General features: G+C 41.9%; 1 protein-coding gene across 6 annotated transcripts in view; it reads left to right on the top strand.

Moving 5' to 3' along the window:
• AGPAT4 (1-acylglycerol-3-phosphate O-acyltransferase 4) overlaps positions 1-16,624 on the top strand; it is a 129,918-nt gene that overhangs the window by 71,936 nt on the left and 41,358 nt on the right. For 5 of the 6 annotated variants that reach the window (XR_003999646.1, XR_003999645.1, XM_030556696.1 and 2 more), the window contains 2 exons: positions 7,598-7,759; positions 12,844-12,997. Coding sequence is in view for 4 of the 6 variants with exons in the window: in XM_030556696.1 (XP_030412556.1) it covers positions 7,598-7,759; positions 12,844-12,997 (316 nt within the window). In the remaining 2 variants the exon portion in view is untranslated. The remainder of the gene's footprint in view (positions 1-7,597; positions 7,760-12,843; positions 12,998-16,624) is intronic. The other variant, XM_030556699.1, reaches the window with a different exon arrangement.

Genomic DNA, 16,624 nt, shown 5'->3' with positions numbered 1-16,624 from the left:
CCCGCTCCCTTATTCTGCGCCAAGGTGTCAAGTTGCAGTTTGTGGCCCCTTCAGACATTTTAAACCAGTTTCCTAGTGTAAAAGTCAAATTAGGAACAGGTCAATATTCTTTTTTTATTTTATTTTAAAGAAAGCTAATATTCGCTGCTGGGCAACGATCGTTCTGTAAGGCTATCTGGGTTTTTGAACTGCGAGGAGGTGGGCCTTGTATAATACAGGAAACCTTATTTTGCTCTAACCTTTTATTTTTGTTTTTTTAACAGATAAATTAATGTATAACAGCGAGATAAGGTGTTTCTACCCTTTTCTCTGATGCCTCGTTATTTTTTTAGGAACTACTTTTCAAAGTGGAAAGACGTATTGTTGTTTATATATAATAAGAAATGAAGGATCCATAGTGATCGGGACCCAAGGGATCTGGGCTCTATTTCTGGCTCTGCCACTGGCCTACTGGGTGTCTTTGGGCAAGTCACTTCACTTCTCCGTGCCTCAGTTTCCTCTGGTTAAAATGGGGATATTGACCTCCATTGCCTAGTGCTTTGATAATCTACTGATGGAAAAGTACTGTATAATATGTGGTAACGGTGGTGGCAGTCTGAATGCTAGTTGACTGTCTGCCTCAGCAAAGCATCAAGTTCAGATTGGTGTACATTACCCACTGACCAGTTCATAATATTGGCTGCAATATAAATAGATTTCTAAAAGGGAGGAAGTCATAATTTTATTGAGCTTGGTCGTCTGGGAGGAAAATTCTTCAGTACAAAACCATAACTTTAAATTAATTTAATTTTCTTATCTTTTAAAAAAAAGATACCTGCGGAGTGCAGATGGGTCAGATAATTCTTTCTTAGCCCTGGTTAATTGTTCCAAGTCTCTCCACAGGGCAGTGAAAATGAAACATAAGGAAGTTACTATTTGGACAGTTGTGATGACTTGAAAGGGCATTGAGCATAATCCTAGGCTCGGATAGGGGGATAGATACTTTACTGCACAGTGACTTGGCAACAACACAGTAGAGACCCATGGCTCACATTAATGTTAATTGCTGATTTTTTGGGAGCACTCACTTTTTATTTATAAAAGTGAATGCAGGAAACAAAAGTGGGACTCATGCAGGCAGATGTATGCAAGTGTTGTCGCTCAGATCTGTGTGTGTAAAAATATTATTGCAACACTAACTTTGAAGAATTACTAAATTCAGGAAAGTGAAGCCTTATAAATTAAGTGTACTTGAGGCTCTATGAGGACTGATGGCGGAGGGGAGTGGGGCGCTAAGGATATACGCCTTCAACCCCATTCTAGTACCCTTGGATTGTTTTAGATTTGGGGAAATGGATTTGGGGGTGCTATGTTTTTGAAATATAGCAAACCAGATCATCAAAACATTTCATGGCAAATAATTTATCAGTCAGATTTAGCCTACTTGTTGCTAGCAGTTTACAATTTCATTAAATTTGTTATCTGAAGTTATGAAACAAATTGTTGTTGGCTCTTTAAGTGGTTTAGATTTCTGTCAGTATGTGGTGTTCATGGTTCACGCTGTGTTTGGGTAGTTAGCTGGGACTAAACAGATAAGTAACAAGGGGTTTTCTTTAAGTGGATAAGTATGCAAACACTTGCACAAATCTAAAATTCAGTTTCTGTGGTTACTCTTATGTATATGTAGAAATGAAATTTGCTTTCTGCAGCCATTCATGCAAGTGGAACTTGATTACACAGGTGTCTATAACCGAACACACAAGTGCATACACAACCAAAGCTAATTCATTTCAGAGCTAGATTGAGTATATGAAGAAATGTATTCTTTCTGTTATCATCCAGCTTTAATCCCAGCAAGCATCCTTATAGTCACATATGGAATTGTAATACAGCTCTGGAGCCTTAAAATCCCTCCTTTACTGCAGGAAGGCAATATCTTATGTGCAGTCACCCAGTGGTGTTCAATAGAATTTCTCTTGCAGGGAAGGTGAAATTTTAAGGCTACAGGAGAGGATTAGTATGTTACAAAAAACAGTTCAATAAAAGGAGAGAGAATGGGATAAAATAAATTCTGTGGATTCATTCTTCTCTCCGTTCTTCTGCATGTTATATGATATATGCACAGGGCAGGTTCTAGTTCTATATACTGGGGAAAAGGAGGGGATAATTTGTATATTACAAGTCTAATTTATTCCTCCCACAAGAGAACAGTCTTGCTAATGTAACTCATTGAAAAACTTCCTTCCTGTAGTTAGTTCTCTGTAATTAGAGATTTTCTTCTACACTTAATGCAGACTTCTGGCACAAAACAGCATATGATGCTTTAGTTTCTCTTCATGTGCATCTAAGAGAGATTATCCACTCCAGTGCCAAAAAATAACTTTTGCAGGAAGCTGCTGGCAGAAGAACACAAGAAACAAATCCAATATAGCCTTGAATATCCACATACTGGACAGAATTCAAGTGTCCAAATTGCCTCAGCATACGTTCCTTATCTCCAGCATAGGTAATGACTTTTAAAACATCCTACTAGCATGTCATTTTCTATTTAATCAAAAATGGGGGAGAGTAGAGAATTTACCACTACATGCAACTGTCACAGTTTTTGCATATGCTAAAAAAGCATAATTAAATAGTAGTTGGTGATAAATGGTTAGAACCTTAATTGTGCTTTGGAGGCATAACCTTTGTAGACTCGAATTACAGCCAGAAGGGATCATTAGATCATCTACTTTGACCTTTTGCATAGCACACAGAATTTTACCCAGTTACCCTTCTATTGAGCCCAATAATTGTCGTTTAAGCTGTGTTGCAGTGGCCTTGTTGCAGGCAATCTTACTTTTTTCTATAGTCTCTGCTTTTTGGTACAGTACATATTGACTATTACCAGTGTATTATAAGACGATAGGATTTTTCCCTCTTTTGGGCAAAATATTTGCCTTCCTAATTCTGGCCTGGCTTTCTTTTTGTTTCCAGCTGCTATTCAAGGTGCTTGGCTTTGTTCTGTAAAGCTGTGTGACTATTTGAAATACCACACACCGTTCTTCCCCACCTTATGGCTGTGGCAGCTGAGATTTAGTTGAGGAACCTGAGTTAATGGTTCCTAGATTTAAATATCCGGCGTCAGGGTACTGTCAGGGAGGGATGTTAGCTGAAATTTTCTTCCTTTGCTGGTGTGAAACAGCCTGGATTTGTTGATCTTTTGGTACAGTGCAAGGCCCACTTTGAGCTTTTGCAGGGGGAAGAGAGGCTTTAATATATTCATAAAATACATCTATCTGGCTGTAGACACCTTGACAATACCCAACAGTTATGCTATAAATGTGGTTGTATAGTTCTAGAACTGTTTAGTGTGAGGCAGTGGATAGTTTGTGACTGCTTCTAATTAATGCATAATACAATGCATCCCATTTCCTTGCACTGCACTCTGCACACCCATGAGGTTTCTTTCCCACTTAATGCTGTGGTCCTTTACATTTCTATAGCAACTGCTATCTGAGGATCCCAGAATGCTCCAAAAACACAAAGTAACCCTCGCAACCTTTTTAATAGATTCATAGACACTCCAGGACTGGAAGGGACCTTGAGAGGTCGTAGAGTCCAGTCCCCTTCCCTCATGGCAGGACCAAATACTGTCTAGACCATCCCTGACAGACATTTATCTAACCTACTCTTAAATATCTCCAGAGATGGAGATTCCACAACCTCCCTAGGCAATTTATTCTAGTATTTAACTACTCTGACAGTTAGGAACTTTTTTCTAATGTCTAACCTAAACCTCCCTTGTCGCAGTTTAAGCCCATTGCTTCTTGCTCTATCCTTAGAGGCTAAGATGAACAAGTTTTCTCCCACCTCCTTATGACACCCTTTTAGATACCTGAAAACTGCTATCATGTCCCCTCTGTCTTCTCTTTTTCCAAACTAAAAAAATCCAATTCTTTCAGCCTTCCTTCATAGGTCATGTTCTCCAGACCTTTAATCATTCTTGTTGCTCTTCTCAGGACCCTCTCCAATTTCTCCACATCTTTCTTGAAATGCAGTGCCCAGAACTGGATACAATTCTCCAGCTGAGGCCTGACCAGCACAGAGTAGAGCAGAAGAATGACTTCTTGTCTTTCTCACAACACACCTGTTAAGGCATCCCAGAATCACGTTTGCGTGTTTTTTTTTTTTTTTTTTTTTTTTTTTTTTTTTTGCAGGAGCATCACACTGACTCATATTTAGCTTGTGGTCCACTATAACCCCTAGGTCCCTGCCATACTCCTTCCTAGACAGTCTCTTCCCATTCTGTATGTGTGAAACTGATTGTTCCTTCCTAAGTGGAGCACTTTGCATTTGTCTTTATTAAACTTCATCCTGTTTACCTCAGACCATTTCTCCAATATGTCCAGATCATTTTGAATGTTGACCCTATCCTCCAAAGCAGTTGCAGTCCCTCCCAGTTTGGTATCATCTGCAAACTTAAGCGTACTTTCTATGCCAATATCTAAGTCGTTGATGAAGATATTGAACAGAGCTGGTCCCAAAACAGACCCCTGCAGAACCCCACTTGTTATACCTTTCCAGCAGGATTGGGAGCCATTAATAACTACTCTGAGTACGGTTATCCAGCCAGTTATGCATCCACCTTATAGTAGCCCCATCTAAGTTGTATTTGCCTAGTTTATTGATAAGAATATCATGCGAGACCGTATCAAATGCCTTACTAAAGTCAGATATACCACATCCACTTATCCACAAGACTCATTATCCTATCAAAGAAAGCTACCATATTTGTTTGACATGATTTGTTCTTTACAAATCCATGCTGGCTATTCCCCATCACCTTATCACCTTACCACCTTCCAAGTGTTTGCAGATGATTTCCTTAATTACTTGCTCCATTATCTTCCCTGGCACGGAAGTTAAACTAACTGGTCTGTAGCTTTCTGGGTTGTTTTTATTTCCCTTTTTATAGATGGGTACTATATTTGCCCTTTTCCAGTCTTCCCTGGTTGGCACTTGATTGGAAACAAGAGGGGGCAAGTATTGCTAAAGGGACAGAGTTCAGACTTTGTAGTTGACACATGACCTTAACTGTGCGTTTTCTTTTAGGCAGTTTGTTTTTTTAAGAACTGTAATCTTGTATGAAAGAGACACAAGCAACTTGAAAATCACACTTCTATCTGAAAATAGTTACTATTAGAAGTAACCCGTAAATATACAGCACTATAATGAGAGACAAAGAAAAATATGTCTAATTTTTTGTTTTACTGTACTTGGTGCATTTGAGACCACTTAGTGTATAGTAAGTTTCACTGGTTTCTTGATGTAGAGCCTTACCAGGCTCTGCCAGAGGGTGTTTACTAGTAATAGCAAAGCAGAAACTAAAAAGGCATCAGGCCAGAGTGTGGGGGAAGGGAAAGGAGAAGGAAAGTGAAGCTAGGTGTTTGTTACTTTTGCATGCTCAGATCCGTCTAAGAGACTGTTCTGAACGTTAGTAGAAAAACCCCTTATTTTTTCTAAGAAATTAGTTTAGAAATCACCACATTTAAAGGGTCTCTACCAGAAACCTGAACTTAAAAAAAAGCACGTCCCTTTTGAAGTTAAATGTTAGGTCTGTCAAATGTTTACAACGGGGTTTTTTTTCCCTTGGGGGTAGAGGGGTTTGTTGGTTAATAATTATGAAATATTGTATAGTGGATTGATCGTTGTACCTGGTTCCTGACAATCCAGATAACACACCAGTATCCAGCAATGCTGAATATGAATTCTGAAAACAAGGATGCACATAGAGAAGAGGGATAGATCTAGGTAGTAGATGATGGGTATTGGCGGTAGAAAGGTATCCTAGTGCCTGGGAATGGATGCAGGGGTATCCTGTGAAAGAGACGAAGGAGCCAGCAATTATATGGGAAGGACTAATGCTAGTGGCAGGAAGGAGTCTTGGAGAGCCAGGCCATGCTCAGCATAGCTGCTGCAGTGTGGTAGGGTCTATTTTAAGTACCAAATATCTGGACTGATTTTTGGAATCAGATTTGTACATATGAATGCGACAAAGGCCCAATTCTTGCACAAATTGGTTCTTAACTGGGTGTTTGTCAGATAACTGATCAACAGAACTGGGCCTCAGCCATGAAGTTCAGACCCTGGTGCTAACCCCTGTCCCTGCCCCCCCCCCCCCAAGCTGTGAGGGAAGAGGGTTCAGGGTTCTGCTTTGGGCCCATCACTACCAATTAACTAATAGTATTGAGAGAGAGAGAGGGTCTGTCTGAGGCAGTCTCAATGATAGGAAAAATTAAATTCCTATTTCCAGTTTTTGGAATCTGACTTCCCCACATTTGCTCTCCTTTGTCTTCTGTGTGGCTGTTACTAATAAAGCTAAGTGATCTATAGTTGCCTTCTAGTCTCATGGATATTGTAAGTAGCTTAATTATTTACAGAAATTTTCTGAGAGGGGGAAAGCAGAAAAGAAAGATGAGGAGAAAACAAGAACTAAGTTGTCTCTCTTGCCATTGTAATGAAAAAAGCAAATGTATCTCTAATAGTCATTACTTGAATGTAGAGATCACCGATGTCACTAGTCAAATCTGATGTCCAAGCACTGGGCTCCAGCGCTTTATGACGATAGAACAAATGCACAATGGACTGTTATTGCTGCATGTACCCTGTAGAAAATGGGACTTTTTTCAGTCAGTGCTGAAGCAACATTTCACACATTGTTTGCAGCTTTATTCTTAATTCTGACCGTTACATAACAAAACAAACTGCAAGCTAGTTTAAAGTTGAGCTAGTTAGGAAGGGAGGAAAGGAACAATAAAACACATTGTGGAAAGGTGGTGTTGCCAGAGGAAGGATAGTCTTGCAGTTAGGGCTGTGGACTAGGGCTTGAGAATAGTATTACTGACTACAGCATAGACCACCTGCATGTGGTGGGCCAGTCACTTGAATCTCTTTGTATCCCATCTATAAAATGGAGCTAATGCTTCCTTTCTCTACGGGGGTATCATGAAGAGAAATTCATTAGTGTATAAGTGGTGCTGAGGGAATACAGTGATGAGTGCTATAGAAAAGCCTATACGTCAATACATTTTCCCCTATGAACTCTGTAAGTTATATGGGTACACTAGTTGTGATGCAGACAGTCAAAAGATTCAACAGATGGTTCAGATTCAATCACAAAAACATGCAAAAAGAATTCTTCTTTCACTCGTAATATCTAATCCTGTTAGCTCAGCGTGGAAGCATGTTGGCAGGAACTTGTGCTGCCACTGCCCATGATGTATTGGTTCTCAGGATAAATCAAGAACTTAATTCTTTGTGGCTGTCAGCCTAACCCTTTGCACGACTTCCTCACTTTTCAAAACAGTGTAGCTTATGTGAGTTTTTAAAATTGTATACAACTTCCTTTGATTCACATAGCTGGGGCCAAATTCTGCTCCCTACCACATGTTGTTGTAAAGAACCCTGGATTGTTAAAACCAATGGTACAAGCTGTGCAGTAAGATACTATTCAGCGTGAGTCAGTGTATTGGCATTTGGCCCTTTGTGTCTCATGTACCCTTAAAATTCAATAAACAGTTCCTTGTTTTTTTTAAAAAAAATCTATGTAATGCTTTTTTTATGCTCTTTCTTGCAGAGTTCCAAAGTGCTTGCAAAAAAGGAACTTTCTTATGTGCCTATCATTGGTTGGATGTGGTATTTCCTAGAGATAGTCTTCTGCAAGCGTAAATGGGAGGAAGATCGGAAAACTGTCATGCAGAGCTTGCTCAATCTCCGGGATTACCCTGAAAAATTTTGGGTAAGTAGTGACGGGAGTGGAGTTTAGGGCACTGTTGTTTCTCAAGGGACAGAGAACATAAATGCAACAGCCCTTCACTGTCTCAATGCTGTGAATTTGGTTTAGTGTTTCATGAACTTCCCAGAAAAATCAGAGACCAATGAGAAGAATTTGAATTTCCAGGGTAGTACCTTTCTTCCACTAATCCTCTATCAAAGACAGAACAATGGGAATGCCAAGGCAACAAATTGGGATACAAATTGTATAGGTGATAAATTAGAGGTCGATGGAAAAGTTTGAGTATGTATATGACAATGTACCAAATATGTATTTTTAATTTCCCCTCTTGTACCCTTGTTCTTTCCATTTGTTCCTTGTTCCTACTCTCACCCCTGCTCACCATTTCTCCTACTTCAGTCCTATCACTCTTGAGGCCCATGTGGCAGTCACTGAGTCAAACTCTGCCCTGATGTAGGTGAATTAACTCAGTTGTGTCTACTCAACAAAGTGACATTAGAAAAATCGGGGGGCCAAATCTGAAAAGAACAGGATTTCCTGTCTCTGCATGAAGAAAGTGTTAACTTCCCAATATCCCCATCCCCTCTCATTGGACTGGGAAATGACACACGCAGGCACGCCGTGTTTCTAATCTGCCAGGGGGTGCTCCCACCCCCACTAAGCCCCTGCCCCTTCCTTGCCCAGTTCTGACCCCTCCCCAGAGCCTGCTGCGCCCTCACTCCCCCACTCAGCGCTTCCAGATGCCATGAAACAGCTGATCCGTGGCAGGCGGGAGGAGCTGATTGGTGGGGCCCGCCAGCAGGTGAGAGGTGCTGGGGTGAGGTGCTGATGGGGGGGCTGCCCGTGGGTGCTCAACACTCACCTTTTTTTTTTTTTCTGTGGGTGTTCCAGCCCCAGAGCACCCATGGAGTTAGTTGGCACCTATGAAATGACAGACTGAGACTGGGCATGAGAAGGTGTTGACTTTTTTTCTTTATCCAGTACTTGGGAAAACTCCCAATTTTGGGGAGTTGGCGATGGCAAGAGGAGAGAGATGGACTCATATAGGGAAATCTGTTAACCAACCACAAACATTGATTGCTTAACAGAGATGCTTTTCTGATGAAGATACAGACCTGAACTTCTGAAGACATGAGCCCCCTCAACTCCTTTTGAAGTCCAATGAGTATTGAAGGCAATTAGCACCTTGCAGAATTGAGCCAGTTGTTTCGGGGATGTGTTGTATATCTCCAGCCAAGTGGCTACCTAATTGTATCAGCTTCTATTTTCTTTTGTACAGTTTCCACTGTACTCTTAGGCATCTTTTTAAAGGTCAAATAATTTGTTATAAATTTAGACTGCTCAGCACTAATTAGCTCACTCCTTTGTTGCCTGATATCCCCTTCATTTATTCTAGGCCTATTACAGATGGTGTTTATGTAATTGTCATACAACTAGTGTTAATTCAGGATGAAGTGGAATTTTAATTTTCATTCTTGGTGTTGGTCCCATGTCCGCACAGATAGCAATAGCACTGTGGGTACAGAATGGAAACCGGTTAGACCTGCTGGAAGGATTTTCTCATCACTTTCTGAATGCTTCATCTGCATATTTAACAAGATGTGTATACTCCACGAGCATGGTGCATTGGGGGGCTAGAGCAGGTAATCCATCTCTCTAATTTCTGTGGGACAAATCCTGGCCCTGTGTTACTAGCAGAGTTAGTCAAATGCCACAAAATGTTTCCTTTAATTAAAAAAAAAAAAAAAGCTCACTTTGGCAATGCTCAGCCCCTTTTGTGTTCACTTTCCATTAACCTTCCAGCAATCAATTTGTTCTCATGCATGTGCTGATGGGGAAATAAATTTTAAGCTTTCATATCTGAATAATTTCACCAGAAATTGTATATTTTATATAGGATGGGACACTGGTTAGTGGCACTGCATTTATGGGTCTATAGTTTTCTGTCCTCATCACACTTGTAGACGAAACGTAATTGGATCATCAGCTGGGAATCATAGTACTGTAGAGCTGGAAGGCAGCTCAAGACAGGTGCCAACTTCCAGAGTTCCCGGGGCGTGCTCAACCTTCACTCCACCTCTTTCCCAAAACTCCTGTCCTGCCTCTTCCCACCATGCCTCTCCCTTCCTTGTTCCATACCCCCCCCCCGTGCCTCCTGCATGCTGCTGAACAGCTGATCACAGTGGATGGGAGGTACTGGGAGGGAGGGGGAGGTGCTTATCTGCAGGACTGCCAGTGGGTGCTGAGCACCACTGCTTTTTTTTTTCCCATGGGTGCTCCAGGACTTGACATGTATTCCACAAGCACCCTAGGTTAGGTAACCTTCCAGTGCTAAATTTATCCTTTTAGTTAGAAAGTTTTTCCAAATATCAAACCTGTTTATCTCTTGCTGTAAAGTAAGCTGCTTGTTTCTTGTCCTACCCTTGGTGGAGACCCACAACCATTGATCACCATCTTTTTTTTTTTCCTTTCCCCTTTTTTATAACAATATTTTATGTATTTGAAGTCTGTTACCATGTCTCCCTTCAGCCTTCTCGTCTCTAGGCTAAACATGCCAATTCTTTCAACCTTTCCTTCTGGGTCATGTTTTCTAAATCTATCATTTTTGTTGCTCTCCTCTGGACTCTTGCTAATTCGTTCACATCTTTAAGTGTGGGAGCCTGAAACTAGACACAATACTCCAGCTGAAGCCTCACCAGTGCTGTGTTAAGTGGAACAATTACCTTCTGTGTCTTGCATACAATACTCCTGTGAAGGGTGTAGTCAGATTCTTGGGATACAATAGGAGGACAGGCTCCCCTAAAGACTTGTCAGAATCGTGTCTGCCTATTCTAGATATTTTATGACCCTCATTACTGCAGTATCTGTACATCTCAGTCTTTAATGTACTTACCCTCACAACACCCCTGTAAAGTAGGGAAGTGCTGTTATCTCCTTTTTATAGATGGGGAAATGAGATGGAGAGAAACTAAATGACAGTCATACAGGCAGCCCATAGCAGAGCAGGGGCTTGAACCCAGCTCTCCCAAGGCTGGTGCCCTTAACCGCTGGATGGCATATACTTCCTCTCTAGCACCAAAGCAATTTAAGAGCCAGGATTTGTCTAGATCCATCACCACTAGGAAACATGCATTTACATGTAATTACTTGTGCTATAGTGGAGGGGCTCCACAGGGCCATGATGCAGGTTAATACATCTCCTCTTCTCTATGGAAATTAAAATAGCTGATCTTTGTTACATCATTGGGAGCAGTTTGTGTCATGACTTTGTTCAGGTATCAAACCCTCAGGTTGTTTGGTTTATATGGATGGAATGTGAATGTGATTATTCCCAAAAAAGCTATTTCCTCCTCAGCATTTTACAGCTCGTGTATCTTTGTAGCTGTCCGTGCTATTGAACTTTAAAACGTGGAAGAAAATGACATTCTGGTGGAAAATAAGTGGTGATGGTGTCACATTAGCCAGGGTACAATCTGGATTGTTGAGCAGCTGTGTCCTCTTAATTCTCTAGTCTGAAGTGCCTTTTAACTGCTGTGCTGTCAGAACATCCCCTCCTGGCCTGTTCTCACAGCCTTCAGCATGCAAATTCACTCCCAGCTAAATACACGAGCCCTATGACCAGTCACTCATGAATTACATACAGGGCAACACCAGCACATTCTTAGTCCCAGCCTTGTTCCCCCATAAATGTGTGTCTTGTACTGTCTAGCACACTACTGAGCAATGTAAGCTCATAGACAGTCCATTTCAGCAAAGGAAAATGATCTATGTACTAGCAGTGTTATCCCAAATGGAGGTACCCTCACACCTTTAATCCAAACACACTGGTTAAGATAAAACAACAAGATAAGTTTATTAACTACAGAAATAGATTTTATGTGATTTACAAATGATGAGGCATAAAAGACAGGAATGGTTACAAAAGAAAACAAGAGTAAAATGCAGGCTAATATCTTAAGCTAAGTGAATTTAAAAGCAAAGATTTTATCTCACCATATGCCTGGGACTCTTCCCGCTTAGTTCAGTTCTTTGAGAGTCAGTGATGTCATGAAGGAGAGCTGAAATGAAGGCCTTTGTGTCGTCTGTCTGTCTGTGTCTGTCTCTCTCTCTCTCTCTCTCTCTCATATATACCACCCTCCCCTCTTTGAGAATTACCCCCGACTGGGGTGCAGGTAACAAGTAGTCTTTTGCGGATGTGAGGATTGGACTATCTCTGTGACGAAATGTAAATTTCTCGTCTGCACCTTCCCATTACTGAAGAGTGGCTGCTTAAGCTGGTGATAGCTCTTTAACACCTGGCTGGGGCCAGTGAGTTTTTTTCCTCTGGAAAAACTGGTTTGTGGGTGTTGCACAGAATTATAACATACTTGAGTAACAATCATACAGTAGAATCTTATAACCTCTTATATAGTGTTGCCACATATAGTTTACCAGGACAGTAATGTTCAGCAGGTTGATGTTTCAAATGATAGCTCACAAGGCATACTTTGGACATAATTTATCATAGTCTTGGTGAACATCATAATATAGACTATCACAGGTTGGTCCCTTCTTTAAATATTTACTTGGAATGGGCCTGAGAGGTCAGCCATGAAATATGGATTGAGATCTGGATTTGAACTTTCCCATAGTTGAGGGAAGTTTGGAATCTGAAGTTCTGGTTTGGACCTGTCTCTAGTACATCCCCTTTGAGATGATAACAGGTACAGTACTCAGTCAGAACAGAAGTCCTAGTGCACTGCCTTGGTGCTCCTCAAGGTAACCAGCCTTCATGTTATCACTGGAGAACCTTTTTTTTTTTTTTTTGGTCTGTTGTGGTAATATAAGAAAGGGAGTGGTTTTATTGAAAAACACTTGCATTTCTTGCTCAAAATTCTGCAGACCACAGCAGTCTGAGCAGTAATACCAGACAAAAGAGCAATCAGAAGGAAAGTAAGGTTTTTTCAAGTTTTTTGTTTCCTTTCACCCACTTCATTCCCAAAATACAGCTAATAAGAAGGAAGGTTTAAAGAAACCCAAACTAGTGAATGTTTGTTTTGTGATCAATGTGTGAGCTGGTTTTCTAACTATAGCCGTCTTGCTTTCAGTTCTTGATACACTGTGAGGGCACGAGATTCACAGAGCAGAAGCACCAAATCAGCATGCAGGTTGCTGAAGCCAAAGGCCTGCCTAAACTCAAGTACCATCTGCTGCCCCGGACAAAGGGATTTGCTGTCACCGTGCAAAGTTTGAGAAATGTAGGTAAGGAAAGTCACACAGCAAATTCTAAACAATCATTTCAGTCTCCTGCTGTCATCCTGCCTTGTTGTTTTTCCTCTAGAATGTATGTCTGTAAAATTAAACAATAATCTCCGTTGATCTATATTTCTACCAGCTCACAAAGACTAAGGGATTAGGACTGTACCGCAAAATTCAGATGCAGTTCTGCTAACTTCTTTGCTTACTCTGGACTGGTAATCACCGGTTAATGGCCCTGTGCTAAGGGCATAGCTTCAAAAGGTTTGGCAGGAAACCCACTTCATGCTTAGTGTCCCCAAAGGCCGTGCTTGTCTGGCACACTTAAATATAATTGTTTGAACTATTTACACTTCCAAGTCTCACATCTGCCTCATCTCCCCTTTAGACAAGTGGACATTAACAAGGGTGGCTGTCCAGCCACACCACAGGGACCCCACTGACTTATTTCCTGGACAGAACATTAGTGACCAAATTTGCATTCCTTTTAAGCTGAAGCATTCCCATATCATAATCTTGAGACACCAGGCTCCATTTTAGCAACTAGGCATTTGTCTTTTCATTTGATGAAAGCAGGCTAGTGATCAGTATACACTGTGAAATATCATCTGAAAAGATAGGGCTGCAATTTGCCGAGGGCCTGCACTGTTGCCACATGTTCGTTTTTCAGTTATCACATAGTTTTTCTCTCAGGGAAGCAGTTTCTTGCTCAGATGCACAGTGAAGTCTCTCCCCCTTTTCATCACTTTGCATCGGCATAGCCCTAAGACCCATGCCCCAGGTGTTTCTAAAATACAAAAATGTGTCGAAGACTGGGATTATCGGAACCGAGTCTGTACTCAGGGCTTTCTTCAGTTGACAGAAAGCCTGTTGGCAGCGTTCAGATCCTAGCTCACCCTTTTTACATAAATGAGTGATAGGGCAGTCAGGGTATGTCATGGTATTCTATCCCCAATGTGAACCTTGGAGTCCAGAAGTTGGGGTACCAGCACAAATTCCCCTAAGCTTAATTACCAGCTTAGATGTGATAGCTGCCACCAATCTGGACTTGGAGTGCCTGATACACTCTGGTCCCCCCAAAACCTTCCTTGGGGACTCCCAAGACCCAGACCCCCTGGATCTTAACAAAAGGAAAGTGAACTCTTTCCCTCACCAGTGCCTCTCCTAGGCTTTCCCTCCCTGGGTTACCCTGGAAGATCACTGTGATTCAAACCCCTTTCTCCCTCACCCAGAGGCAATACAGATTCAAGCTTCGTGAATCTAAAACAAAGAGGAAATTTACCTTCTCTCCCCCGCTCCCCTGCCTTTCTTGCTCTCCTTTCCCCCACCAATTCCCTGGTGAGTACAGACTCAGTTCCTTTGAGCCTTACAAGGGGAAAAAATCAAACAGGTCTTAAAAAGCAAAACTTTTAATAAAAAGAGAGGCAAAAAAGTAAAAATTGTCCCTGTAAATTAGATGGTAAAAGTTACAGGGTCTTTCAGCTTATAGACACTAGAAAGAAGCCTCCCCCCAGCAATATACAATTTAAAATACTTCCAGCAAACTATACATTTGCAAATACAGAAAACAATCAAAAGACTATAACCGCCTGTTCTACATAATACTCACTATTCTGAATATATAAGACACTGTAGCAGGGAGATTGGCAAGAAACCTGGTTGCACATCTAGTCCCTTCTAGGACCTAGAGAAAACAAAGCAAAACCCCAAAACACAAACAAAGGTTTCCCTCCACTGAGACTTGAAAGTATCTTGTTTCCTGATTGGTCCTCTGGTCAGGTGTCCGGTTCACTGTTTGTTAACCCTTTGCAGATAAAAGACATTAACCCTTAACTATCTGTTTGACACGCCCCCCCAAATTGCAGACAGTGGGGAACCTCACTGGCGGTGATTTCTTCTTAGAACTTTAGAATAAACAGATTAATACAACACATGCACCTTTACATATACTACTAAGTATGTAAACTACAAAGCTTTTTACATTTCAAGGACAAATTTTAACCAGTGGATTCTGGGAAACTTTTACGAGAGCGTGCATCAGCTACTTTGTTAGAAGCTCCTGAAATGTGTTGAATTCCAGAATCAAAATCTTGGAGAGCTAAACTCCATCGAAGCAGTTTTTTGTTGTTCCCCTTGGCAGTATGAAGCCACTTTAGCGCAGCATGGTCGGTTTGTAGCTGGAACTGCCATCCCCAAACGTATGGGCATAGCTTTTCCAGGGCGTACACAATGGTGCAGCATTCCTTTTCACTAACTGACCAGTGACTTTGCCTTTCAGACAGTTTTTTGCTGAGAAACACGACAGGATGGAAGTTGTGATCCGGTCCTTCCTGCATGAGAACTGCTCCTATACCACGCTCAGATGCATCTGTGGTTACTAGGAATGGTTTGTCAAAGTCCGGGGCCCTTAGCACAGGGTCAGACATGAGCGTCGCCTTAAGCTGGGTAAAGGGCTTCTGACACTCATTAGTCCACTTAACTGCATTCAGCTGGGTCTTTTTGGTTAGGTCGGTCAGTGGGGCAGCGATTTGGCTGTAGTGTGGTACAAATCGCCTGTAATACCCGGCCAAGCCTAAGAAGGATTGGACCTGTTTTTTGGACTTTGGGACAGGCCACTTTTGGATAGCATCTACCTTGGCCTGTAGGGGGTTTATGGTTCCTCGACCCACCTGGTGTCCCAAGTAAGTCACTCTGTTTTGGCCTATTTGACATTTTTTGGCCTTAACAGTTAGTCCTGCCTGCCTGATGCGCTCAAAGACCTTTTCCAGGTATTCTAGGTGTTTGGGCCAGGAGTTAGAAAAAATGGCCACATCATCGAGGTAGGCAACTGCATATTCTTCCAATCCTGCTAGTAGACCATCTACTAGCCTTTGGAAGGTGGCGGGTGCATTTCACAGCCCAAAAGGAAGCACATTAAATTCATACACCCCTGCATGGGTGATGAAGGCTGACCTCTCTTTGGCAGGTTCGTCTAGCGGTACTTGCCAGTACCCCTTGGTTAAGTCTATTGTAGAGATGAACTGGGCATGTCCCAACTTCTCCAATAGCTCATCGGTGCATGCATTGGATAGTTGTCTGGACGAGTTATCACACTTAGCTTATGGTAGTTCACGCAAAAGCATATTTTCCCATCTGGTTTGGGTACCAGAACCACTGGAGATGCCCATGCACTGGTAGATGAGCGGATTATACCCATCTGTAGCATGTTTTGGATCTCCCGTTTTATAGCAGCTTGGGCGTGAGGAGACACCCGGTAGGGTGGGGTTCTAATTGGGTGAGCATTACCTGTGTCAATGGAGTGGTATGCCCATTCAGTCCGTCCTGGGGTGGCTGAGAACAATGGGGCGAAGCTAGTGCACAGCTTCCTGATCTGTTGCCGCTGCAGACGTTTCAGGGTTGTGGAGAGGTTCACCTTTTCCACGCCACCGTCACTTTTTCCTTCGTAGTATACACCTTTAGGCCACTCAGCGTCATCTCCTCCCTGGGCTGTAAACTGGCAAACCTGTACGTCTCTGGAATAAAAGGGTTTGAGAGAATTAACATGGTAAACCCTGGGTTTTAGGGAGGAATTTGGAAATGCTATGAGGTAGTTAACAGCTCCCAGGTGCTCTTGGACCGTGAATGACCCTTCCC

This window comes from Gopherus evgoodei, chromosome 3 (genome assembly GCF_007399415.2).
Source record: "Gopherus evgoodei ecotype Sinaloan lineage chromosome 3, rGopEvg1_v1.p, whole genome shotgun sequence".
Classification (NCBI taxonomy): Eukaryota; Metazoa; Chordata; order Testudines; family Testudinidae; genus Gopherus; species Gopherus evgoodei.
The sequence above is the reverse complement of the archived record's forward strand: the minus strand, read 5'-3'. Positions and strand labels throughout refer to the sequence as shown.